The 25008-nt window shown below is 54.6% G+C and overlaps 1 protein-coding gene across 1 annotated transcript; it reads left to right on the top strand.

Annotated features, from left to right (window-relative positions):
• The first annotated feature begins 16045 nt into the window (after window positions 1–16045).
• Window positions 16046–24355, top strand: PERM1 (PPARGC1 and ESRR induced regulator, muscle 1). Its single transcript, XM_063354056.1, has 4 exons — window positions 16046–16177; window positions 16766–18799; window positions 20733–20849; window positions 22606–24355. Exons 2-4 carry the CDS (start codon window positions 16768–16770, stop codon window positions 22683–22685), a joined length of 2229 nt encoding a protein of 742 aa, XP_063210126.1. The 5' UTR covers window positions 16046–16177; window positions 16766–16767; the 3' UTR covers window positions 22686–24355.
• Window positions 24356–25008: the final 653 nt, after the last annotated feature.

Below are 25008 nucleotides of genomic sequence, written 5' to 3'. Positions count from 1 at the left end.
AGAGTGCCAGACAGGGAGGAGGGGAAGAAGCAGAACAATGCCTTCTAATGCCATTGCTTTGTCAAGAGAAGTTTGCAGCTTGGTGGGAAAGATGCTCCATCCCACACATTTTCTTGTCTCCCCCTTGTTGCTTTGCAGTTACTGACTGGGGAGGCCCCAGGCATCAGTGCTTAGCTCTGTGCAAAGCTGCATCACTTCAGAGGGAAGCCTATGTAGAGCGAGCTTAGCTATGCCGGTGCAAAAGGCTATGGGAGTGCTCTTACAGCCGCACTAACCAGACCACCGCTGAGCAGGAATCACGTAAGGCAGAAAGTGTCCATGGGCCGTGGCTGACTTGCTCCTGCTTGGCACGTGTGTGATGAAAAGAAGAATGGGCGCTTAGCGTTTTGGGAGGTGGGATGTTAGAGTTCCACAAAACTGACGTTTTGCTCCTATAACGGCTAGCCTTTTTATCAGGAGCTGACAGGACTGAGGTCTAGTTCCCCGTCACACCAGCTGGCAGGCTTTCTCGCAGCCCTGCTGACTGTGGTAGGATGCGTGCAAGTGTGGGCTGTGGGAATGCTTTTGGAAGCGTTTCGCAGGCTGCCTGGTGAAGCCCTGTGAACCACGAGTGGAGCAATGCAGGCCTGCGTGGTGAGGTTAGAAGGCAGCTCCCCGTCACTAAAGAGCTGCCACCATTCCAGGTCTGGAAATAAGTATCTCTTCCTTCCAGCCTCCCCACTGCCACTGCTTCTGGGGCATTGCTCACATTTCCTGCTGGCACTGATAGATAAAAGCCCTGCGGTGCCAGACGCTGCCCAAGCATTGCTACAGGGGCAAGCCCCTGCCATCCAGTAGGACAAAATGGGGAACAAAATGAATACTTATTCTTGTTTCAGCTCCCGGAGTCACTGGGGGAGAATGAACCAGACTGTCTTCCTTCTTGGCGAGAGGCAGGGGCTGACTGGCCCTGTCTGCAAGAGCAGCTCAGCTCCTGCTCCTGGACTAGGCTGTTCTCTCTCGGGAGAGCCAAGGACCTCGGTGCTGTCTGGAGAAGGGCTGTAGGCATTGTAGCTGTTGGTATCAGGCTGTGCTGTGCCAACACCAGCTCAGGTAAATGACTCTCCTGAAAATCACCCCTGCTGAAGCTCCTGAAGCCGGTGGAAGGACTGCCCCTCCTTTCCTCCACCCTTGAGCCGCACGGGGCAGCGCCTGGCTCCACACAGCATTGCACAAAGGCGCTTTGTCGACATGATTAAAAGGCAGACGTTCTCTTTCTGGAGCCTGGCAGCAGCGAGTCCTGCCTGCCCTCCTCCGGGCGCCCTCCTCCTCCCCCGGCTCCCCATCCCTGCCGCCAGCCTCCGTGATTAGGAGAGCTGCAATGCGTGCTCTCTGCTCCTCACGTGTGCCCACACGCGTGCGGGTGCGCACACGGGCGCGCTGCGAAGGGGAGCTTCAAGGGAAGGATGCGTTCCTGGCTCTGAACCGCGGCAGCTCCTCGGGGAGCCGCTAATCCCACCCAGGGCAAGCCGAGAGCGCGACAGCTCCCGGTGACGCACCTTCTCCGGGGGAGCCGCGCAGAGGGACGTTAATGAGCTGCCTGCCTCCGGAGGCATTACCGCTGGCTCTGCGTGTCTGGCACCGGCAGCCGCGGCCTCCCCGGGAGTTACAAACTGCAGGCAGGCTCCCTGACAGTTGTGCTCCTATCGGCAGAGGAGCTCTTCCTCCAGAGAAATAGCGGAGTCACATGGATCCCATTAGCCCTTTGCTTAACATCAACCAGAACCAGAAACAACCACCAGCGCCACCCCCAAGCTCTGTCAGAGACGCTGCATGGCAAAAAAAAATATCTCCTTATGAAATGAGGCCAGAGCACTGCCGTGCCTGTCTCCAGAGCCCTGTGCGCAAGGAGGGCACGCAGGGGCCACATGGAAAATGTTGCTTGGGAAGGGGAGAATCCACCTGGGGCAACTCGCTGCCATCAAGTGCTTGCTGTTTACTTTATTTATGGGAACAACCTGTGCTCCATACATCATGATGGCCAGCAGCATGCTAGCCCCCAGGGTCCCTGGCCGGCAGCCCTCTCTGATGGCTTTGCTAATATCTGAGGGAGTCGAAAGAAAGCCACCAAGTGTTTTTTCTCGCCGCCACACCCCCATTCGTGCAAATCCACACCAGCCCAAAAGCCTCCAAGCTTCTGTGTCTGGGGCTGAGAGCTGCAATCGGGTGGGATTGCAAAATGGGGATGGTTGCACAGTCCGGCTAGCACGTGCCACGATGAGCAGAGGCAGGCACATGTTACCATCCTTCAGTGGCACCTCTTGGAAGCCACGCTGCAGCCAGCACCAAGCCCTTGGTAGGGTGACCGTGGTGGGTCTAACAGGCCACCGCTCCGGGGGTGGCCCTGGCAGAGCTGACGGTGGTGCTCTGTGGCACGCTGAGCCCTCCAAAAGAACCAAAGCGGTATGCCAGCGTAGGCTCAGAGTGATTAACTGGAGTGTTAGGCAATTAACTTTTTCACACTTGCAGCCTCTAAACTCGCCCCATAACTCAGAGGCGACAGACTCAGTTGTTTATTTTCTGCTTAAAGAGAAGTCAGTTGCAGGTTCCAAAGGAAAACAACCGTCCCCCAGATTTATAGTCAGGCTTCAAGACAGATAGTAGGACCAAGGAGCCAGTCAGTTTTAAAAGCTGAAGGCCAAGTCCTTGTCTGCAGAATCTGGCATCAGGGAAGCAATTCTATCAGCACAGATTTGGTCCAGGCCTTGTACGAGTCATTTTCTTTCTTGAGTCACCGTCTTCGTCCCTGCCTGGATGGAGCAGGAACTGCACGTAAAGGGCAGCGGTGCCAATTATAACGTGGCAGGGCATGGTTAAAACCAGGTTAGGTCTTGCTGTGTCCTGGAGCCCCATCAGCAAGGCACATCTGCTCATCTGTCGCAGATTGTCTTCTTACCTTTTTAAGTATTTGGGGGCAGGGACCATAACTTGCAATGTGTCCAGTGGGAATTCTGCATCCATGCTCCCAGCTGGGAGAAGGCCTTTGATTTTGTCATTAGGCAGCACAGAGCTGGGAACTGCATGTGTCCTGCTGGAGCGAGCCCTAGGACACCGTCAGATCGCTCCATCTGCCTCTTGTTTATAATGTAGACGTCTCTGCACCCCTTCCCTGCCGCAAGAGAATGTGCCAACGCAGACAGATCAACATGTATCTGGAGAGCAATGTTCCCAACAGAAAGCAGAAAGCTCTGCCCTTGCGTCTGCCGTGGGCCAGTGGCTACCCCGTGATGGGGACTGGGCCGGAAGGGAGGAGGGAGGGCTGAGGATGGATTTGCATGCAGGTGTTAACTCATCTTTGCTACTATCTATTTCATTTTTTTAGCTAGGAGATATTTTGTGGGCTGCAACTGGCATGTTTTTTGCATAAAACTGGGTGCTTGGTGACAGTCTATATTTGCATTATGAGTGAGGAGTGACACCGGGGAACAGAAAATTTGGACCAAAAACAGGGTTCTGGCTCACTAGTGAGGGTCCTGATGCTAACAGATGATTAAAGGAATTTGCTCAGAACATCCATATTTTGGTTGGAACCAAAAGCATCATCCCCATCTGCTGTAACAACTTCGGTTGCTACACAGTGGTTGTTTTTTATAGTAACATCTCCAAGGTCTCAGCCTCATTATCCCCATTTTAGAAATGAAGAAGTAAGCAAAGGGAGGTGCTGTTTTGAATAAGGTCTCCTGGGAGCCCAGCAGCACATCGGAGCTTTCCTGAAGGTCCCAGCCCTGTGGCCTTCCCACCAGATGCTGCTGGAACTGTCCTGTGAGCAGCCCATCGCTCACAGGGCAGCTGACAGCTTCACAGCTCCGCAGTAACTCCCTGACCCACAGCTGCTGCCTACAAGTTGTCAGGAAAGCTCGTCTGCTATTAAGGTTAAAAATGTTGCCCATAGGGAGAGCAAAGTCTGACATTGCCTGCAGCATACTTCTCGCCTGGAGTTATTGCCTGTGGATTAGCAAAGGTCAGGGTTTAGTGCTCCAGCCCTTCCCAGTCTCTTCCTTTACTGCAGGTTAGGGCTACGCTTGAGAATTTTGTTGATTTAGCCTGATCTGTAAGTGCATGGAAAAATCCCACCCAGTCTGGGGGAGCCATGGGAGTAGAATTCCTAGAGCAGATGTAATCATACTGGCAAACGGAAAATACCCCACCCCTTGGCCGCTGCAGCCTGTTAGGGGAATTAACAGGATCCCTATGGGCAAGAAAGCTCCTTATCAGCAAACGCTGTGCTCTTGTGGTCCTGGCACCCTCTCTCTGGCAAAGCTTGATCCCGGCGTACCCTCTGCTCCTCCTTTTGCTGCCTTTAGTGTTTTCATCTCTTTTCTGTCTCCCGCCTATTTTCATTTTGCCCTGACAACTTTTTTTTTTTTTCTTCCTTGCAGAATGTGGGAGGGATGAAAGCTGCAGATAATTAATAACCCCGGCACTTCTCAGCTCTGTCTTCCTGGGAGAACTCAGAGATTCCTGCTCCTTCCACCTCTGCCTCCCCCTGCAAACGCTCTCTCACTTCCAGTCATGTGCTGTCTGTTCCCAGTGCCTGATAAATTGCAGCTGGCAGCTCTTGCTCCAAAAGACTTCACTTATTTTATGTGTGTGCTCTTGGGTAAGGCTTCAGTTTGAGCTAGGGACAGGGGATGGCTTAGCAGCTCTTCTGGAGATGGGTGTCACTACGGTTTATCCCCAGGCAACCCTCATTTGCAGAAGCAGCTTCTTGATGTGGGTCTCTGAGGGCGTTGGTGAGATCTTGGGTGAAGCCGCGTTGAGGAAGTGGAGACTTCCCATGTCCTTAGCCCCAAGGCTGGCAGGAATCGCTTCTCCCGCCTCTCTCTCTCCTCCTCTGCCCCTTCCAGCTGGTTTCCAGCAGCTCAGCGGGTCAATCAGGCTTAGGGCAGGGGCAACTGCTCTCCTTATTCCCTAGCTCCTGTTCTTTCTTTCTTTCTTGATTCCTCCTGTGCTTTGCTACTGTTGAGTCGGCTGGAAATAAATACTTTGCGTTGAAGGAGAGATTATCTGGAAAGGCAAAAGGCAGGACCTAAAGAAAGAGGAGGCTTGGGAGAGTGCCTCTTAGGGGGAGCAAATCAGTGTTGCTGCAGAAACTACCTGAGCAAACAGCAGGAAACAACAGGGAGAGGCCAAGGAGAAGCTGCTGATAACCTGTAATCGCCTCCCAAGAGCTGCGTGGTAAATTCAGTGCTGGATCCGTTTGCGTTCAGGAGGGAGCAGCCAGGAGGGTGCTGAATTGCTCTCTCTCCCTCCCTCTCTCTCTCTCTGAAGCATGATTTCTCCTAAGCATCAATTTTGCAGAAGCCTGGTCACCAGAAACCTTGCCTGTTTTGCAGAACCCTGGAGAATACGCTGAGGCACTGGGTCAGTGCTCCTCCGCAGCGTGGATGCCATTGCCTTCTGCAGCTGAGGCCACGGCCTCCATCCAACTGTGCAGCTTATTGAATCATCAAATGATTTGGGTTGGAAGGGACCTTAAAGATCATCTAGTTCCAACGCCCTGCCATGGGCAGGGACACCTCCCACTAGACCAGGCTGCTCAAAGCCCTGTCCAACCTGGTCAGCTGGACCTGGTCCAGCCTGGTCCAGCTTCTCCTCCATGATTCCCTCCTGTGTAGCCAGGCCAGTTCGGCTGCTGGGCGGAGGTTTGAAGTTCTTCAGGTGAACACTGCATGGATAGAAAAGGAGCCTCTGGCATTCCTGCGGGCTGGGGAAGGTCCCCCCCACCTTTGGTTTGGAAACCTCCTGGCCCACAAGGCTTGATCCACATAGCTGCAAGGCCGCCCTTCACCCAGGCACCCTGCGCCCCTCAGCAGGGCCGGAGGGAAGGCCTGTCTTTTGCTTTCCATCCCCTTCCTTCTTCCCCCTTCCCCTTCAAAGAACTTGAGGCCCTGTGGCTTTTTTTTTCCCATTTGTGGGCTTACTTTAATCTCTGTTACAGCGTTTTGTCTCCTTACCTCCTGCCTGGTGCCTGAGCTGTAAGACAAAGAGGTGTTTACACTCCGAGACTGACCAGGCATTGAGGCCGGAGACAAGCAGCACAGCGGAGAGGGGATAGAATTGAACATTTCAACATTTTTTTCCATCTGTCCCCAAAACCAATATTGACCCAAGACCCCTGTGCGGCTGCTTTAGTCAAAGTTTTACCAGACAAAGCAGCTCCTGGGAGCACAGCCCCCCCCTCTGCCCCCGGAGCTCAGGTCTGAGGGGAGACGAGGACATGGCTGCTCCCCAGAGGGGAGCGTCCCACCGGGATGGCGTGTCCCCTGCCCGGGCAGAGCCTGAGGGGTGCTTTGAGTCCTGGCATGAAGGAGCCGGTGTCACCCAGCCAGCGCTGAGACGGCCACACAAGAGGAGGGCCAGCGGCCATTCTCCCCACCAGGGCCAACCCACCCTGCTCGGGGATGCGAGGACTCGAGGGGCTGGAGCCCTCCGTACTGGGAGGCAGATTTCCAGCTCCAAATTACGTTCAATTAAGGAGTGCTAATGGGGCTGGATTTGGCCTGAGCAATAAGGGAGCGGGGTCAGTGCCGAACAATATCCTGTTGACATCGCTTCTGAGGGGCAATTCACCACGCAAGAGGAGAAGGGGCCTTGCTGAGACGCTCCTCAGCACAAAAACCTCAAAGAGGGCCTTGGCCTCTCCTCCTGCCTCCCTCGGCTCCATTATCGTAGGGCCACCATGAGGCACGTCGTTAGGGAAGAGGTGGAGGGGAGCGAGAGGGGGAAGAGTGGCCATTTTTCCTCTGGCTCGTCTGCTGGTGATCGCACATCCTCTCGGGGAGGGGGGCCATGGGGGCCCGGGGTTTGGATAACCTGCCTCATTAGTGGCTGTATGACATCATTATCTCACATTAGCGACACTCTTCCAGAGGTAATTGGGAAGCCTCTGGAATGGCCCCGTGACCTTTAATTAATGCAATGGGGCCTTTTCCTTGTGTGATTCCTCACTCTGCCTCAAGCAGCTGCTTCTTGTTAAGATGCCAGAACAGGGGAGCCCTGGTCCCATGCCGGGATTTTCTAAGCCTCTATCCCCCAGGGGAGAAATAAAAAGGTGCATGAACAGTCAGCTGCTGCCTGACTTGTTTCAGCCTCTATTTTCACCAGCCCCTTGCCCGCCCCCGACTCCAGGCTGCTGCCTGGGCAATTAGCTCCGGCATCCCCGCGCAGAGCTGATTAGCTCGGCCCAGGGTCCCTGCCCGGCCCGTACCCCCACGGTGCCCACTGAAGGATGGGGATGGAGGAGATGGGGCTGTGTGGCACCGACAGCCAGGCCCGGTCCTTTCGCTTGCAAGGGAAGGAGGAAGAGCAGCTCCTTGTGTATCCATAGGAAAAGGGCTTGGAGAAGGCTCGAGGCCTCCAGAGGTCCCAGATTCACATGCAGTGGGGGCGTGCTGCTTTCAGGTTACAGCAGTGGACAGGAATAACTTCAGATGGGGTAGATGCAAGGTAGAAATGCCATTATTTCTACCATCATCTTGGCTATCAAAGCGAAAAGGAGTCCTACGCACTGCTGCCAGAGAGAAGGGATAGACCGTGCTCCTCCCAAGCCTTTCATCTCACTCCAGCTGTAATTCTGGTGCCTGCTTCTGTCTTTGCAGTTGTTATTGTCTCTTCAGCTTGGTCTCAGCTGCTAAATCAACGGCCAGAGATTAGTCATTGGCAGCCCCAGGTAGCACAGAGATTTCCATTAGTGCTGTGCATCTGGGCTGTCATTATTATTAGCACTGTTATTACAGCAGCGTCTGGAGGCTCCGGTCCAGAGTGGCACTTTGTTGTGCTTGGCACAGTGCAGAAGGGGAAAGGGTGCCAGTGCTGATGTGCTGAACAGGCAAAGGAGCTATTGCATCCCTGTTTTACAGCCAGGGCGCTGAAACACAAGTAGAGGGAGTGAGTCCCAAGCAAGGTCACGCAAAGAGGCTGGGGTGACCTAAAATACAGCCCAGACCTCCTCATCTACTTTCCAGTGCATGGGCCCTGGAACTGCCTTCTCTGTGCCCTTGACAGTAAAAAACCTGACTGGAGCTCAAAAACATAGTCTTCCTTATCACCCCAGGCCAGGATTTGCTACCTTAAGTTCTTTTCAAAGAAGCACAAGAATTTTTGGAGCATGCAAAGGAACTCAGTGTCTCAGAAACACCCAGTCCCCAGTCAGAACCCAAATAACTGGTATGCAAATACACGCGCAAGCTGCACATCCACCCCACTCACAAGGAATAGGGGGAAGAAATGTCTCACTTTCAGTAAGAAGGGGAGGAAAAAATGCGCACTTAAACCAGGATTCCCAGATGTGGCATGGGGAGACAGGAAGATGGGAAGAAATCGCTGCTGTGGAAGGGTTTTGCTGAAGCATTATTTCAAAGACTGTAACAATGACATTTCCTCAAAAGACAATAGCCTGATAGAGGGAGGTGGGTTTGTTTGGTTCTGCTCGGAGGCAGATTGATCCACGGCCAACAAACTGCGTACGGTATGTGTGTGCCTGGGGGTGCTGGTCTTTGTGCTGGAAAATAGGGAGCCCTGAACGCGGGGTGATGCGACTGGAGATGGGTGCAGGAGCACAGGCAGAGAAGCCTGTTGGAAGGAAGCTGCTCTGCATTCCTGAAGGCAGCACACTCGTCCAGTTCAAGCTGCACATGTGTGTGTGAGCTCCCAGACCTACTTAAGGGGAGTAAGAATATTTTAGGGTGGCCAGCCCTGACCTGACTTGTGTTTGAACAGTCATAAGCAGGGAGCAAGTGACGGTGAGAGCTGCGAGAAGACCTGTCCTCTCAGTAAGATGATACTGTGTTCGGGTATGCTCGCTTGCACATGCACAGCACAGTTACATGGGCCCAAACAACTCTCTGTCCCTAATCGCTGTTTATGCTTTGCAGATAGGGCAGAGGAACCATGCCCTGTAGCATTCAAGGCCAGGTTGGATGGGGCTTGGAGCAACCTGGTCCAGTGGGAGGTGTCCCTGCCCAGGGCAGGGGGGTGGAACTGGATTGTCTTTAAGGTCCCTTCCAACCTAAAGCATTCTATGATCCCATTATTCTATGTTTCTGTTCCCTCACCGCAGGATTGCAGGCATCCTACAGCTAAGATCAGGACTTGTGAAGACCTGTTGAGCTGTCCCAATCTGGTGGACAAAAGCAGCAAAAACCAGGGCCTGGCGTCAGCCAGACTCTGATCTCTGATTTTGCCACTGAAACTGGGACACCAGTGATCACTGGAAGATCGCATCCCAGCCCTGTGCTTCTGCATATCCTGTTACCTTGTGTTTGACTGTTCTCTCCATGTCCCACACAGCTTTTCTCCCATGCGCTGGGCTCCCCCAGCAGAATCACCCCCCCTCACAGGCAGCAGGAGCTTTAGGTGTTACTGGGATGTAAATAAAGCTCCTTCCTTTGTCCCAACTCCGGCTTTACACTTGCTGCTCTACCCTGGCTGCTGGGAGACCTCCAAGCACACACGCTGCCTTAGGCACTCGAATGGATAATCCAGAGTTGTTGTTTTGGTACAGGCCCAGCTCTAATCCTAATTTTGTCTCAGAAACCTCTGTAATAATCTTCAGCCTGAGGAGATAAGGACCACTGGTTGTTATTGTCCTGGCCTTGATTCTCTGTGGGGCTTTTGTATTCAAAATGTGGAAACAAATAAACTCCCCGGGAAGAGCTATTCAGAGGACTGGGGCTTTTAATTCACAGGTGACCAAAGGCAGGGTATTTCAAAAGCAGGTGAATGGCTTAGTCAGGTCCTTGGGAGCCATCAACTTGCAGAGAGCTTTAGCTTTTTTGACAGCGGCATTTGGACTCCTCATGCTTTGGGGATCCGTCTGCGCAGTGCGATGCTCTGCAGTGCTGCTTGTTGGCACAGCTCGCTCCTCAACAGCTGGCACACCTTCCCCTGTCCCTGGCTGCAGTAAGCGGTGCCGGCATGTCCCCGGGTGCTTTGAAAGCAATTTTCCCGCAGGCAGAGGGATATGCAGCTCTCCATACGAAACCAGAATTTTGGGATTCCCATTTTACAGCCCCGGCCTTCAGAGGGTTAATGCCCTCAGCTCTCCAAGGCTGATTTAATTCAAGCCAGACTGGAGTGCTGCACAAGGCAGCCTCCCCTGGAGCTGGAGCCTTTGCTCTGGGACTCTCCAGCCCTCTGGAGAGAGTGAGCAAGAGCAGCCCTGTGCGAGGAGCTACCGGTGTCTGTTGTGCTTGCAACCTGACCTCTCCTTTGCTCTTTGAAGCTGCTGACAGTGGGTGGGCTGAGATCAGTGGAGTGGCCGATCTGCTGGGAGTTAGAATAACACAACCGTGATGCCCTGTTCAGCTGGGAATAGGATCTGTTTGGAAGGGGGTGGGCAGCACAGGGGTGAAGAACTCAGGACCTTGAGGACTGACAGAGTCCTGCAGATGTGGAACAGCTTGCCTTTGGGGCTGGGGTGGGAGGGGAGGCCCTTTCAACCCAAAACATAATTAATCAGCGACTTGGACAGAAAACGGAGCTGTGGCTGCAGGTCCAGCTACCGTTGCCCTTTCCAGGCCCACAGCCAGAACGGGGAGGGGAGAGCTTCACAAGCTGACACTCTATGAGAAAGTCTCAGGTCCTTCCTTCTTTCTGCATCTCATCCCGGAGCTCGCCCTTGCTCCCGAGGGCCAGGGTGAGCGTGCTGGCCAGCACTGACTCCCCTCCACTCTTCCATCCCAAAGCAGCCTCTCTCCCTCACACCACAATGCTGGGTGCAAGAGAAAAAGAACACCAATGAGGTGGACGAAGACACCAGGTCATGCTCCTGCGAGTTTTCACTTACGCCTTTACCACGTGAGTCCAAGGAACTCCTCATCCCCAGCTGGGATTGGCCAAAATACCTTTTTTTTGTGTGCTGAGCACAGATAAAATATCTGGTTAAACCTTTAGGGGCAAGCTGAAAGTAGCTGATACAATGGCATGTGTCTTGCAGAGAGCCTGATCCCAGAAGTGGCCACCAAGATCCTGAGCTGGGGCAGCCCAGCAGTGCCCTGGGCTGCCTGCACCCCTCTGTTTTGCATATGAAGAAGAGCCCTGAAGGAAAGGTTTGAGCCAGCACTTGGGTGTGGTGCCAGCCTTGTGGGGTGATGGAGGCAGCTGTTTTGGCAGCAGGATGGAGATGCCAATGGGTTTTTTTGTTGCTGTGCCACAGGCTTGGAGTGGCCCTGGCCCTGGTCCACGCTGTGGCTCCAGACTCATGAGACTACTGGTTTTGCAGCACCTCTGAGCCCCTGCTCAGGGCCAAGCTGCTCATCTGTGCAACGATGTGCAAAGGCAGAACCCCAGAGAGCTTAGGACGGAGATAGAGCTGCCCTGTTGGCTGGGAGATTGGGACACGCACACGTGGCAGATGGTGGCCTACCTGCGTGGATCACTGAACATCTAACGTTACAGCACAAAGCAGGACAGGCTTTGTAGAGACTCCCAACACACACAGGTCAGTGTTAGCAAAGATCCTGCTCTTCCAGCCTTATGGAACGCGGCTTTTTCCTTTCCCCTAGAGGCACCACACCAGCTGGAGGGGATGCTCAGGAGATGTTAGCTTCCCCTACACCCCTCCCTCACAGCCTGTGATCCTGACTGCTCTAATACCATTACAGTCCTAATGTCCTGGACATCTAAGCCCCCTTTTTAGGATTAGCAGAGACCTGTGCGTCAGGAGGAGGTTAAAAACCTAGGGAAACTGCTAACTTTCTGGCTGTAAGTGACATCTAGTGGAAATGGCAGGAAAAATGAGTTCCACAGGTGAAACACTGATCCTGTTGGATACTGCGGTGAAACTCTCATTCCTGTGAGCTGCAACTTCAGTCCAGCAGCCTCTTTTCAGGACTTGTAAAAAAAAATAATAGAATAGCTCTGTCTGTCTGGGTATGACTTGCAGAGAGCTTGGCGTGCTTGGTTTGTCTCACATCAGTGAGCAACGTGAAAAATGAGATGGCTGTGACATGGCAATGGTCACCTGGCCTTATGGCTCCTGGTCCGGAGCCAGAAAACCTACAGCCACAAGAAGCCATGCGCTGGTCTGATATTACTGTGCTATACTTCGGATTAAAACAATTCAGTGGGGGAACTTTGCACTGCTAAGCTTCATGGCAGTTTAAGTCTTGCCTGTCCTATAGCTAGCAACTGCTCCTGTGGCTGATATGGCTGTAGGTCATCCTGCTGGGTTCTCTGGCTGTGGACCACACTGGGACAGGGGATGGTGGCCCCACAGTCCCTTGGCTGGTCCGGCTGGCAGCTCCCGGAGAGAGGCAAAGCTGGGGAGTTGCAGAACCTGTCCCTTAGGGATGGTGAGTCCAGGGTCATGGATACTGGGCCCATCTGTGCCCTCTGCCTCCGAGGCAGCTGTGTGCCCTCTTTGCCCTGCCTCCTCTTTCTTGGCGTTGGAGGTGGCTGCCTTCTGCCACCCCTGCCCCGGCAGGAAGGGTCCCAACCAGCAGAGTAGATGTGGCCTGAGGCTATTCTTATGTAGAGCAAAGCCAAAGCTTGCAGGGAAACCTGAAACCCAGTGAGACTTGGATTAGCAACCCGAAACTCAGGCCAGGATACAAGGCTTTTGGAAGAGCTTGGCAGAGTTTCAGGCAAGTGCGGGCTGAGTTTCAAGTCAGCTAAGGCTGACCTTTGAGTGAGCCCGCTGCTGGCTGCTTGGGGAGCATGGGCCTGAATTTTAAGAGAGCCTAGGGAGTGAATTTCAGGCAAAAAAAAACAACAAAAAAACCCCCAAACAGTTAAAGGGTTTAGGCAAAAACAATGCAGGCCTCTTATGGTTTGGGGGGTGATAATTCCTAGCCACTCACCTGCCCCCAAACCAGCAAAACCAGACTGGTGGTTACAGCTTCATTGCACTCGGAGTTTCAATGCAGACTTAACCCCTTCCTCAGCATGGAGTAACTGTTACTTCCCGGCTTTCTCTGGGGTAGATCAAAATTCCCTGTTTGCTCCCTCCCTGCCACCAGGGAGGTCTCATGGCTGTTAGCAGAGCAAGGTCGGAGTTGTACCCAAGCAGCTCAGCATTCCCTGCTCCTGGACACGAAGGAGTGAGCTATCTATATGATAGTTTGTACCTCGCAGGAATTTATGGAAGGGGAGAAATTAATCAGACCAGGGGGGAGATCACAAGATGGAAAGGCTGGTGCTGTGAGAGCAGAAGACCAGAGCAGAGCTAGAGATGGGCAGCCAAGGCCACACTATATCAGTGACCAAGGCTGAAGGATGATGATCAAGCCAAAGTGGAACAAGGCATGAGAAAATGGGGACAAATAGAGTTGTCTGTCCCAGGCAGTGGGAAGCAGCAAGGGCCAATGTAGTCTTGCTCCCAAAGTTGTAGGCATGTTTCTCTTGCCGTTATGGTTGTTTTTTTTCACACTGCTTTTCCTGAAAACTCATCACTCTTCCTCCCCTAACACACAGCATGTGATGGGTCTAGATCAGGGCAGGGAGGATGTGTTTGTAATCAGACCCACATTTCTCTGCATTGTCTGTGTTGTCTCCGCGGTGAATTCAGCCAAAACCCACACACACGTGACATTTTAGTGCTGATTTTAGAAGCTCTGTGAAGGTAGAAATTTCCCAAATGGAGTTTCCTGGGTAGGAAATTGCTTTGAGTATTAGTCTATACAGCTCTGATAGGTTGTTTCCTCCCTGCCAGCCTGTTGAAGTCCCTTTACACAGGGAGTAAGGAATGTGGAGCCTGAAGCCACAGAAGGAGTCGTTATGCCAAAGGAATTGCCCCTGCATGGCACTCCGGGTTTTCTTGCCTAGCTGCCTTTTCCATGCCCTTGATTCTGGCTTTTTCTCCCACACTGTGTCCTGTGTCGTCAGGCAGAGAGGGGCCTCATCTGCTGCTTTATTTCAGGCCCTTCTCTAATTACACGTTGACATTAGTTATTTATATAATGTCCTTAATACCAAAGCGTCGATACTGGAGGTGCTGGGAGGTAGTGGGGAGGCCTGTGCCCGCCTGCCCACAGCTCAGCAGGTTGCATCCACCAGTCACGTCGGTCCAGAGGTGCTGGAGCAGCCCTCCAGCATCCCAGCATCTGGCATCAGCTCCTTTGGAGATGGCTCTGGAGAGCTGCAGCCAGGTATCCCAGAGAGGCACGGGGTCACACACCACGTGCCAGAAGGTAACCGGAGACGGTCTGTCCAGGCTGCAACTGCTGGATGTCCTTCGCAGACAGCATAATGCCCCTTCCGCAGCCTGCGTGGCGCGGGGTAGCATGCCTTGCCCTTGAAGTCCATGCTGTGCTTTTACGGCCCCCGTCAAAGAAGGCAGGGAAGTGCTAGCAGATGCGTAATTTCCCCAAGGACGGTGTGTGGGCTTTACCCTGGACAGCTAAATAAATACTTGGATGTCTCCTGCGCCGAGACTTGTTTGTGTCTCTGAGGCCAGGGTGGGACGTGTGGTGGGGTGTGTGCAGTTCCTGTTGGGTTTGGTGTGTGGCTGCTCCAGCGCTGGTTTTAAATGTGACACTGATAACGCGGGCCGCCAGCCCGCCGCTGGCTTCCAGTTCCGTCTCGCTGCCTCTGTCTCTTTTATGTTCTCTGCTGTGGTTTGCAAGGCAGAGTTTAAAGGTTTCTCTGACTAACCCCGGCTGCTGGACTCAAAGGGAAGGAAGTCGACTGCAGCCAAGAAAAGGAAGCCAGTTGGTTTCCCTTCTGCGTCTGCGAGCGCGTGTGAGGGGGAGAGGGAGAAGGGTGTAGCCAGATCAGAAATGAGATAGGACGGGAAGAGAGCAGACCTCTTTCCTTCCATATTTTCTCGGCTCGACAAGCCCCCTGCGTGCGTCAGCCCGGAGCATGGAGAAAGGAAGTGCGTCCTGGTCAATATTTACCCGGTGGCGTGGGGCTCTGCGCTACAGCTCCGGCTGCCGGTGGGCTGCACGCTTCTGGCTCGCTCCCTGGCAGTGCAGTGCGTGAAGGCAGCCACGACGGGGAGCTTCCTTCCCGCAGGATGGCGGGTGCTGTCAGGGCAGGGCAAGGGACCCGGCTGCCCTCCAGGCAGCAGGGCAGGAGCTGGGTGCTGGTCCCCGGCACCCTGGACCATGCAATGCGGTATGGCCGGCACCCCAGAGGACCCCCGGGGTGGATGCAGACCACGTGGGTCCGTCTCGGCTCCTGCAGCATCTACATGGCTGGCCATCTGCAGTGTGGGGTCTACAGCAGCCTGATGACCCAAGGGGTGGCCGGAGCCTCGGGGCAGCACTGGTCCACACCTCGGGGCACCAGGGCTTGGAGCTGGGCTTGGGCTCGGGCTCAGGGGCACTGTGCTGCAGGCAGCTACTTCAGGGCATCTATTTCTGGCTCCCGGGGACATGCGGTGGGAGGCAGGCTCCGGGACTCGCAGGAGCTGAGGGCTATTTCTGGCTCCGGTTGCTGACCCGTCAGGCCACCCTTGGCTAGTCCCTTCCCCTGTAACTCCCTCATGCCAGGCTCCCCCCGAGTCTCCGACCCAAGGCTCCCTCTGCCACCTGCACCAGATGCTCGTGGGTGGCATGGGACAGCTGCCACGCACCATGCATGGTTTGTCACAAGACCATGACACTGGTGGTGATCTTTCAATGTAAATCTGCAATAGGCTGGCAATAAGTGCCCTAGGAATGCTATCAACAAGGAAATGATGCCCCTGAGGCATGTCTTTATCACCCTAGAAACGGGTAACCTACAGACTGAAACAAAGAGGTGGGGATGTTGAAAAAAGAGCAGTCATTGCCATCCAGAGGTCACCCTCCAGCTTGTGCTAAAGGCACAGGGAGCTCTGTGGCCCTTTCTCTGGTGGCCATCCCTTGGAGCAACCCCAGGCAGAGTGCAGAAGACAGCAGTGGGCATCAGGAGTTGTCCCGGAGACCCCAGAGGCTGTGGGAGAGAAACGCATTGGCTGGCACCCTCGCATCTTCCCCAGCAGCTTCTATATATGGGCCTGCCCTCCCTGGACCCATCACACCCGGATCTCAAGTGACACACTGGGGAGGGAGGGAGGGAGGGAGGGGGTGTCTATTTTTAGCCCCTGAATGGATCTGTGCTGGAGCCAAACTCTCTGCCCCCGTCAAGGGTACAGCATCATGTTGTGCCGGGAGGATTTTCCTGCGCGGCTCTTTGAATGGCTCCATCACCGGCTTAGATTGTGGTACAGGTAGGATGCAGCTTTGTGATCTCTCTGCTTCTTCTCCTGCCGCTGGATTCCCCCCTGCTGGTTTTGGGCTTTGTTGCATCTCCCTCCTCAGAGCCAGGGGTATGGAAAGGGTTGCCGTGGCTTGCTGAAACGTCCTTGTTCGGACTGTGCTTCATGCATGATGCCGTGGCAGCAGGAATGCTCAACAGCGTAAATCCCCCGCTTTTTTAAATGGGCTGTAGGCAAAGGGAGTAGGAAAGGGGTATGTGAGGTGCGATGCTGCTGCCGAGAGAATCCCAAACCCGCTGTGCTGCTGTGCTCGGGGAGCAGAGGCAGGAGGGACCTGAGGGGGGTAGTAGTGGTCTCTCACTGCTGGCTGGGTTGTGGTCCAGCACAGCCATATGTGTCCTGCTGAGCCTGCCAGGAGCCGCCCTTGCCTCCCCCTGATTTCAGCTGGAAACAAGTGAGGATGAGTGAATACGTATGGCAGGGCAGGAACCTGGGGGGAAAGGGTTAGGGGCATCCTCCCTGGCTATGTCTGTTGATGCTGGTGCCCCCACCTCATGCCCTGATCATCTCCGGCCCCCTGCCCTTGCTTTGCTGCTGCAGGCATGGATAACTTCGAGTACAGCATCCAGCTGAACGACAGGGACTGGGCTGAGTTCTTCTTGGCGTCGGAGGAATGCGACCTAGCACCCGCCACCCTGGCCACGGCCGAGGAGCAGTGTCTCAGTGACATTGAACAAGGGGACGGCGTGCCGGGCAGGGACTGCCGCGCCAGCACAAACGGGCAGATCGCAGCGAGGGTGGGCAGCAGGCCAGGGCCTGGCACGGGAAGCTCTGCCCCACGTGGGGTGTCCGGAGACGCCTCCCTGCGCTGGCCCGCCGGCGGGCACCTTGCCCTGCCGGAGCTTCTCTCGGGCAGCGAGGACGAAGCGGACCTGGGCTCAGTCGGCAGGTTTCTGTGCGAGAGCGACAAGCCCGGCTGCCTTTCACTCGCTCCAATGCCCAGCGTGCAGGGGAGGCAGCCCCCCTGTCCCCCCACAGCCACACTTGCTGGCCAGGCTGGTGGCACAGCCGAGAGCAGCCCAGGGCCGGACACAGCATGTGAAGCGGCAGCACCACAGCCGGCATCAGAAAAAGGAGCAACCAGCGTCAGTCAGGCCATGGAGTCTCCCAGCCACCCAGCTGGAACAAGCGCCCCTCAACAGGGAGGGGATGCAGGAGGGGGACAGCCCCGTGGCAGCCCGGTGGCGGCACAGCCGGGGTCTCCGGTGCAGCGCAGCTCGCCGGCGCTGGCTACCTTCCCAGAGGGTTCAGCGAGGAAAAGTCCTAGCAGCACGTCCCGCTTGGAGCCCGGGGCACGGGGACCCCTGCGTGACCAGCCCCCAAGCCCAGCCTTGGAGACTGCGCCCAAAGCGCCCGGCATCCCAGCGCAGGAGGAGGCGAGCGGGGAGAGAGTGGGTGGCGAGCCGAGCTCTCCGGCTGGCTCCCCAGACGTCGTGAGGCCCAAGGTGCCAGGACAGCTGAGAAAGAGCCGCAAGCAACGTGGAGCCAGCGCCACCGAGGCAGCCCAGGGGGACAGGGAGCCTGCGGGGGTTGCAGGACAGGGGACTGGCGTACCCACAAAGGCACCTTTGGGCTCACCACTGTCCTCAAGGAAGAGCAAAGGGAAGGAGAAGGCAGCCAAGCCAGCTCTTGTGAAGCTGGGAAGCGAGGAGGCAGGGGAGAGCAAACGGCCGGTGCCCAGCCCTAGCACGGATGAGGGCGATGCAGCTGTGAGCGCTCCCCCGAAGCAGAAGGTGAAGGAGCCGGGGGCACAGTCCCCAGGGAAGGCAAAGGCCACCAAACAGTCAAAGCCAGGGCAGGCTGGTGGCTTGGGCGTACGTGACAATGTGCCGGTGATCCCTGCCAGCAGAGCTGCGGCTCCTCCGGGAGAGGCATGCCAGGAGGTGCCAAAGAAACCTCTCCAATCCAAGAATGTGGCAGCTTTTGGAGGGGATGCTGCTGAGGGAGCTGATGGGGAGCCTGCAGCTGAGACCCCCGGGGAGCTGGGCCCCCCTTGCTTTGCAGCCAGGGCCTCTTCAAGAACAGACACCCTGGACGTGACTTGGCCTGAGATGTACGACTATTTGTTCTGTGACTCCCAAGAGGAAGAAGAAGGAATGGGGGACTCAGTAGAGGGGGAGAAAACACCCTTGGAAAGGGAAATATCCTTGCCTGAACTGTATGAATATTTTTTTAATGAACCAGAAGGAAAAAGGAAAAAAGTCAAGGGTAAAGACAGGAAACGAAAGAAGTTCAGCAGCTTGGACCACACTCAGCTGCAAAATGAGGATCCCGACTTGGCTCCGGTCAAAGACTCCGTGGTTATCTCGGTCCCTGAGGTGTATGAACACTTCTTTCCGGATGGGCCTGCGAACAGGGCGGGCTGGAGAGGGATTTTCTCCATCGCTCCAGCCTCCGAGGTGAAGAAAGCTGTGGGGGCTTTGAAGTCCCTCGTGCAAAGGCATCTCGTCGGAGGCCAAGCCCCAGCCCCCCAGGCTCTCTTGCGGAGAGGATCTGGTGAGAAGCTCTCCCTCGTCCCGCTGAGAAGAGGCCAGGCACGGCCAGAAGCTTTGGACATGGCCCTTGCACTGAGAGGTAAAGCACGGTAACCCCCCGCCCGACAGCCCCGGTCACCGCTGCGTGCGGAGAGGTGCCTCTGCCTTGCCTGGTCCCCCCTGTGCCTGGCAGCCCGCTCAGGCCCTGCTGCCACCACCTCCACTCCAGCCGCAGCGGCATTAGTGCCACCCTGCAGCTGGCAGCATTTCAGTGGGCTCCGCCAGGTCTGAAATCACGCTCCTGGCACATTAACCTTGCCGCACAGTAGCCCTGGGCTTCAGCAGGGGATGCGTGGCTAAAGCCACCGCCATCACCTTCTGTGTGGCATTGGCTCTCTCTCGCGACGCTCACGCTGTCCCTATGCCAAGCGAGTGCTGCTGGCCGGGCCCTGCAGGCCGGCTCCCAGTGCTGCAGGAGGCACGGACGGGGAATCTGGGTATATTCTGTGCATAACTTGCTTTGCTCCCCGTAAAACTCCAGTCTTGGGGTGGAGGTGGTCATGACAGCATGCATGCAAGAGGCTGAAACTCAGGCTGGCCTGAAGTCCCCATCCTAGCTGATTCAGCTGTCCCCCTGGATGGCTATAACTTACTGTGGATTTAACCTATTATTTTGCACTCTGGCCAAGAAAAACTTACTGAAGCGGATAGCTGCATGAAACATGTGCAGTGTTTCTTCAAGGGCTGGTAGAGATAGGAATCCTCCACCGCAGTGCCATCCGACTGCCTGCAGAACCACGCAGCTGTATTTCTGATGAGGCAATGGGAGGTGGAGCAGCAAAATCCTTTTGTACCAAAGAACTAATGCCCCTGAGATATGGCCATGGCTGCTGAGCTGCTGTCCTGTTAGGGTTGGGCTGCTAATCGATCTAATATTGGTGGGGGAAAAGGTGTGCCCTGAGTGGAACATGTCCAAGTCTTCCAGCTGAAAGAGGTGAGGGGGACTTTAAAAACGTGCAATAATTTGAAAAACACCCTCCAGAGACCTCAGAGTTACCTGAACATTGGCTGTGACTGGAGGCAGTCAAGAGAAATGGGAGTAAAGGAAGAGCAAGTCTGACCCACTAGGACAGCCAGCGTATTTATCTTAAAGCTTATATGATGCTTACAGCCACAGTGCCTCATAGTTAATATTAAAACCAAACAATGAATGAGTCATCCCAAAGGGTGCCTCAAAATAGAGCTTCCAGGCTGTTTGCACAGAGAAAAACCCCTTTGCCATGGTCATAGCTAATTAATAAGCCAGCTTTAATTAAAAGCCTGATCAAATAAACATAGGAGCGAAAATAACCTAGTCTTGCAACGTGTCTTCAAGTTGTGCCAGCCTGGGACTCCAGCAGAGAAAGAAATGCAGAGCGCCCAGGGCTGTCTCCCTCCCTGGATGTAGCAGGCGGCGGGAGTGAGGTGGGATGCGTGGAGAGATGCTGAGCACTGGTGCTCCTCGGGGACATACGTGTTGTCCCAGAGCTACGTGCATCTCACAGCACTGTCTCGCAGGAAGGGGACCCTGCCCAGCGGGACCTGCCCGCAGCCCCAGCGCATCAGCAGCCAGCCTAGGAATTACTCTCTCCTAAATCTGCTGCCCAGACCCCCTTCCAGCCCCCACGGAGGGGTGCGCTGGGAAGATACGCAGGGAGGTGGGGAGGCAGTCAGAGGTCCTAGAGGTGGCTGTCCTCTGGCTGTGCCTCACAGGCCCATGGGTAGCATCAACAAATACTGGCCTCGGGCTCTTAACAAAGTGTAAAACTGAGAGGGCTGAAAAATGTGCCACTCTCCTTAGGAAACTCTCCTGAGTCCTAAATAAACATGTTTGACTTGACCAATGATGAAAAAAAGGTCTTCTGGGAGGGAAAACATGTGAAAAAGACGTATTTCTCTGGGAGTGCAACGGACTTACTGCCCCAGAGGACTGGAGCCTGCTGTGGCAGAGGAGGAGTTGCAAAATCCCAAGCCTCATGTTCTTCTTCTCGCAGGGGGGCCTGAGGCTCCGCTGGCGTTGACCCACAAAGACATGTGCCTCGTCTTCTGTGCCTTCGCGTCCTGGGCAGTGAAGACCTCCGACCTGCAGGCTCCGGATGCCTGGAAGACCAGTACGTACAGTGCCCAGCCTAGTGGGAGCGGGGTGGGAAAGACCTCGTGGAAGACACGGCAAGGAGAAAGGCAGGGATGCTAACACACCTAACGGTGCCTGTGGGAAAAGGCAGTGATTTTCCTCCTTTTCTGAAGCGTCCTGTTACTTTCTAATACCTTCTCTTTCCTATAGAGACGGCAGGCCTGATTCCTACTCATTGATATTGTCCTTTCCACACACAAAGTGGCTGCTGGCTCAAATTGAGCCATAGCACAAGTCTGTATTCCTAGCTGTGGCCCCGCTCTGACGAGGACCAGTACCCGTGTGTCAGGGGAAGAGGGGCTTCTTTAGGGTCCCTGCTGGCTAGAAGCTGCCTCGGGACCTCAGTATGCAGGTTGATACTCCTTTGTCTCAGCTGGAACAAACGCACATATTTTTCTAATGTGCTGTAAAGGTATAATCTTTTTTCTAAAGGCAGCTTAGCTGAAGTATTATCCTGGTGCGCTCAGTCCTGCGAGTAAACAGAACGCTGTCAGTTCTTCTCTCCAACTGCAGCATTTGAGTAACTGGTGGGGAAAGAGGAAGCTCAGGCAGTGGGAATGAGCTGAGCTGTGGCCCAAGGAGCAGGGCATGGGACAGCCCGTGGGCACCGGAGAGCCCCCGCCATGGGGCGAGACACCGGGGCCAGGGCTTCCTGCTGCTTGTCCCGGGGAGGAATGTTCCCCACTAAGGTCACACAGGAAGCTGACACCCCGGGGCTGAGAATAGCTCATTAGCTAAAGTTGCTCGGTGCAATCATCACAAGGAGCTTTTGGCCCGCTCCTCCTTGCCTTCTTAGTATGAGATGGTTGACGTGGCCTCGGAGAGGGTGCGAAAAGCGGGATATGGGCCTCGTGCCCTTGGGATCGCATAACCCAGCGTGCAGTAAGCACCCGGCGAGGAGGGGAGGCAAGAGACAGTGTGACATCCTGGACTAGCAATTCTCTTTTGGCATTTTAGGTTCTAACAAGGTGAATGTCCCAGGCTCTAAGACGTAAATCCAAATCAAGTCTGAATTTAAACTGGGAAGTCCAAAACCATGGCTTGGGTTCCCAGTTTTGTTTGGGCACAGATCTGGGGAATTTGAGCTCTCCTATGAGCAAAGCTAAAAACATTAGCTGAAAGTACAGAGAAGAGCTTGATTCTGTGTACAGTCTCCACTAGAACATTTTCTGATTCTGGTTTTAGGGTATTTTCTGCTTTTGGCTGGTTTCAGAGAATCCACAGATAACCCACAAAAAGATATTTTTCTTGACATCTTTCTGGTCCAAACAAAAGTAGAAAATGAAGGGACTGTCCTGAAGCCCCTGAGATTGCCTACTGTGGCCTTCTCATCCCAAACTAGGCCCATTAGATCTCCACATGAACCTCCGCATGAACATCTGACCACCACCCTTCTCTACTAAATGCATGAAGTCTATGGCTTATTTCCCTTAAAAACAGCCATTTTTTCTTGTGAAATGGGGGTGAGACCTGTATGCCCAAACTATAGGACTAGGCGTGGTTGGCCAGGCCGTGAGCAGCTCAGGACTGAACATGCTGGGAACAAGCACAGCGTGGTGGGGATGAAGAGCAAAGGCAGGAGGGGCCTGAGAAAGGGAAGGGATTGATGCCCCCTAGGTCCCCATGGTCCGGAGTGTGCTGGGTAGCTTGTGATCTTCAAGTTTGGGAAAAAATCTTCAGGTTTGGAAGAAGCACCCAGACTCACTCTGGAAATGTGTTGGGCTCTTTTCCAGTGTTCCTGGCAAGTTTTGGCACGCTTTCTGCCATCCGCTACTTCCGAAGGCAAGTCAGAGAAGGACACCCCCGGACCTAGGCTCAGCGCACACCACAGGTGCTTCCCAGGGACAGGCGAGGACGGTGGAGGCACAGACCGGGGACTTTGTTCTTGGGCAGTGTGAGAAGCCTGGATCCCAGCACCAAGACTTCTCTGGACCCATCCTTAAACAGGACAGGATGTCACAGGAAGCAGGATCCTTCTGGTGACAGTCATTTACAATACGGTAGGCAGTTTGTACCTGTACTGGACAGAAGAGGAGCCCGGCGTGGGCTGGCTCTGTTCTTCCTTTGCACACTTCTTGCATATTTGTGCTATCTCCTAGGAGTAGTCACAGTGTCTGTTCCAGGGCGCTGCTTGTCCGTCCTCCCTGCTGAAGACACCTGGTGGCAAAGGAAGGCACTGAGGTGGTGGAGGGAGGAAAGAGCGAAAGAAATCAGGAAAGTGCTTCGTTCCTATGAAAGGGTTGGAGTATCTGTGAAGGAAAAGAGGAGAGAGCTTTGGGGAAGAGCTCTCTCTGTCCAAAAATGGTGCTTTGCTGAGCATGTGCTGGCTGCGTACGGGGAGCTGGGCAGCAGCTAAAGGGGGATGGAGGGGCCGCCTGCTTGGCAAGGCCCATGTCTCCCATGACCGGTTTGGCTCACTGCAGGAGGACTCATCCTCTTGGATTTCACTCCAAGAAGTCACGGCTTGGTCTAACCGTTCAGGAGGCTGAGATAGGGTTTCTGTTGCATGTGGCCACCTCAGCCCTGCTGAGCCAGAGCTGTGGACGCGGCGTCTGTCCCTGTGGGTGAGGAGGACCCAGTGCAAGGACAAATCTCACTCCCGCATGTAGACGATGGGCAGGTGTCACACAGCCAGAGCCAGAGAAGGGGTGGCCAGGAAAGACCCTTCAGCAGGCTGTGCAGGACAGAAAGGGGCTGCGGGGGCGGCAGGGAAAGGGGCTGAGCGCAGGGAAGCCTCAAGAAAGAGCCCTGACAAGGACAGGAGCATGTTGGAGAGGAGGAAAACGCATGTGTACATGTTTGGCTGTGACAATCTCCAGATGAAGGGTCCGGATATGTCACTTGGTCCCTCCGCTGTCTCCCACCCTAGGGACATAAAGGTGGCTGGGAGGAAAAGCCGGGTGAGGAGGTGCCGTGGCTGTGTGTAACCTTGTGGGGCTGGAGGGGACCCAGAATGGAAGGTGGGAGGAAAAATGGAATGGAAGTGGTTCAGGTTCTTCCCTGTCTCTAGTGCTTTCCTGATCACTCAAGGGCATTATTCAGGAGGGTTTTTCTTCACTCCCAAGTCTGGTAACAGCAGGAATGTGAGATTTGTTAAGCACTTAGGGACCAGATGCACAAAGGTTTTGGGGGAAATCTGCCCAGATGACCTGTGTGGATCTGCCTATGAGCTTTATAGGAACAGACTGTGGCAGTGTCTGTCTTAAGAAACGAGAGAGAAGAGATTTAGTTCTTTCCTTGTAATGCAGAGTGCCATGCAATTTTAATGTGTGTAGGGTTGCACTGAAGAGCACGTATTATTGCTGATAAGAGAGCACACTGTACAATTGTACAGTGAGAGATGGAGCAGTAAATAGCAAGAGAGAGAGATGTACAGGCTCTATATGGACTATAGCAGCTGTATATCCAGCGGGGGGAGTTTTGCAGAGGAGGAGAACAGATAAAATATGCTGGAAGCTTCTAATAAAGATCTATCTCATTTAATACTTTTGTGTACATTCCTGTGTCTACATTGTTTGTGTGTGAAAAGTTTGAATGAGTACTGAGTTTTAAAGAATGAGAAACCAATCCATTATATGTCCATTGATACAAAAATGTAGGAGCTGATGTGCTGGAGGAGCCCTGGAGGGACAGGGAGATGGGCTCCTTCTCCTCTTCTTTGTCTCAGTCCTCATGGTACCCCTCTGAGACACATCTTGGCTGTCGCGTGTCGCTAACAGCCTGATCCAGAGAGCCCTGTCCTCTCTCCTATCTCAGAAGCACTCAGGACTCGAGCGGAGTTCTGCTTTACCAGCCCTCCAGCCAGCTGGGGCCCCCTGAACAGATCAATGAGCGCGAGTCAATGCACAGCAGCAGCTCCCGCGCCTGCTCCATCGATCCCCATCGCCCTCCCCAGTCTCCCCCTCCATGCAGCCAGGCTCTCCAGTCCGAGCTGCATCCAGGAACGCCCGGCTCCGCAGCCTCAGGCCCTGAAAGACGTGCCCAGCAGACCTCGCTGAGCGGGAGCACGGCAGGCACAGGGGAGGCTGAAGTGTTCGCATATGCTCAGTTTTGCTGTTTATCCAGCCATAATCCATTAAGCGCTCTCGGCGTTCCCAGTGGCAGGTGGAAATAGAGCAGCCTTGGCATGGCGGGTG

Source organism: Chroicocephalus ridibundus, chromosome 16, assembly GCF_963924245.1.
Source record: "Chroicocephalus ridibundus chromosome 16, bChrRid1.1, whole genome shotgun sequence".
NCBI classification, from domain to species: domain Eukaryota; kingdom Metazoa; phylum Chordata; class Aves; order Charadriiformes; family Laridae; genus Chroicocephalus; species Chroicocephalus ridibundus.
The sequence above is the reverse complement of the archived record's forward strand: the minus strand, read 5'-3'. Positions and strand labels throughout refer to the sequence as shown.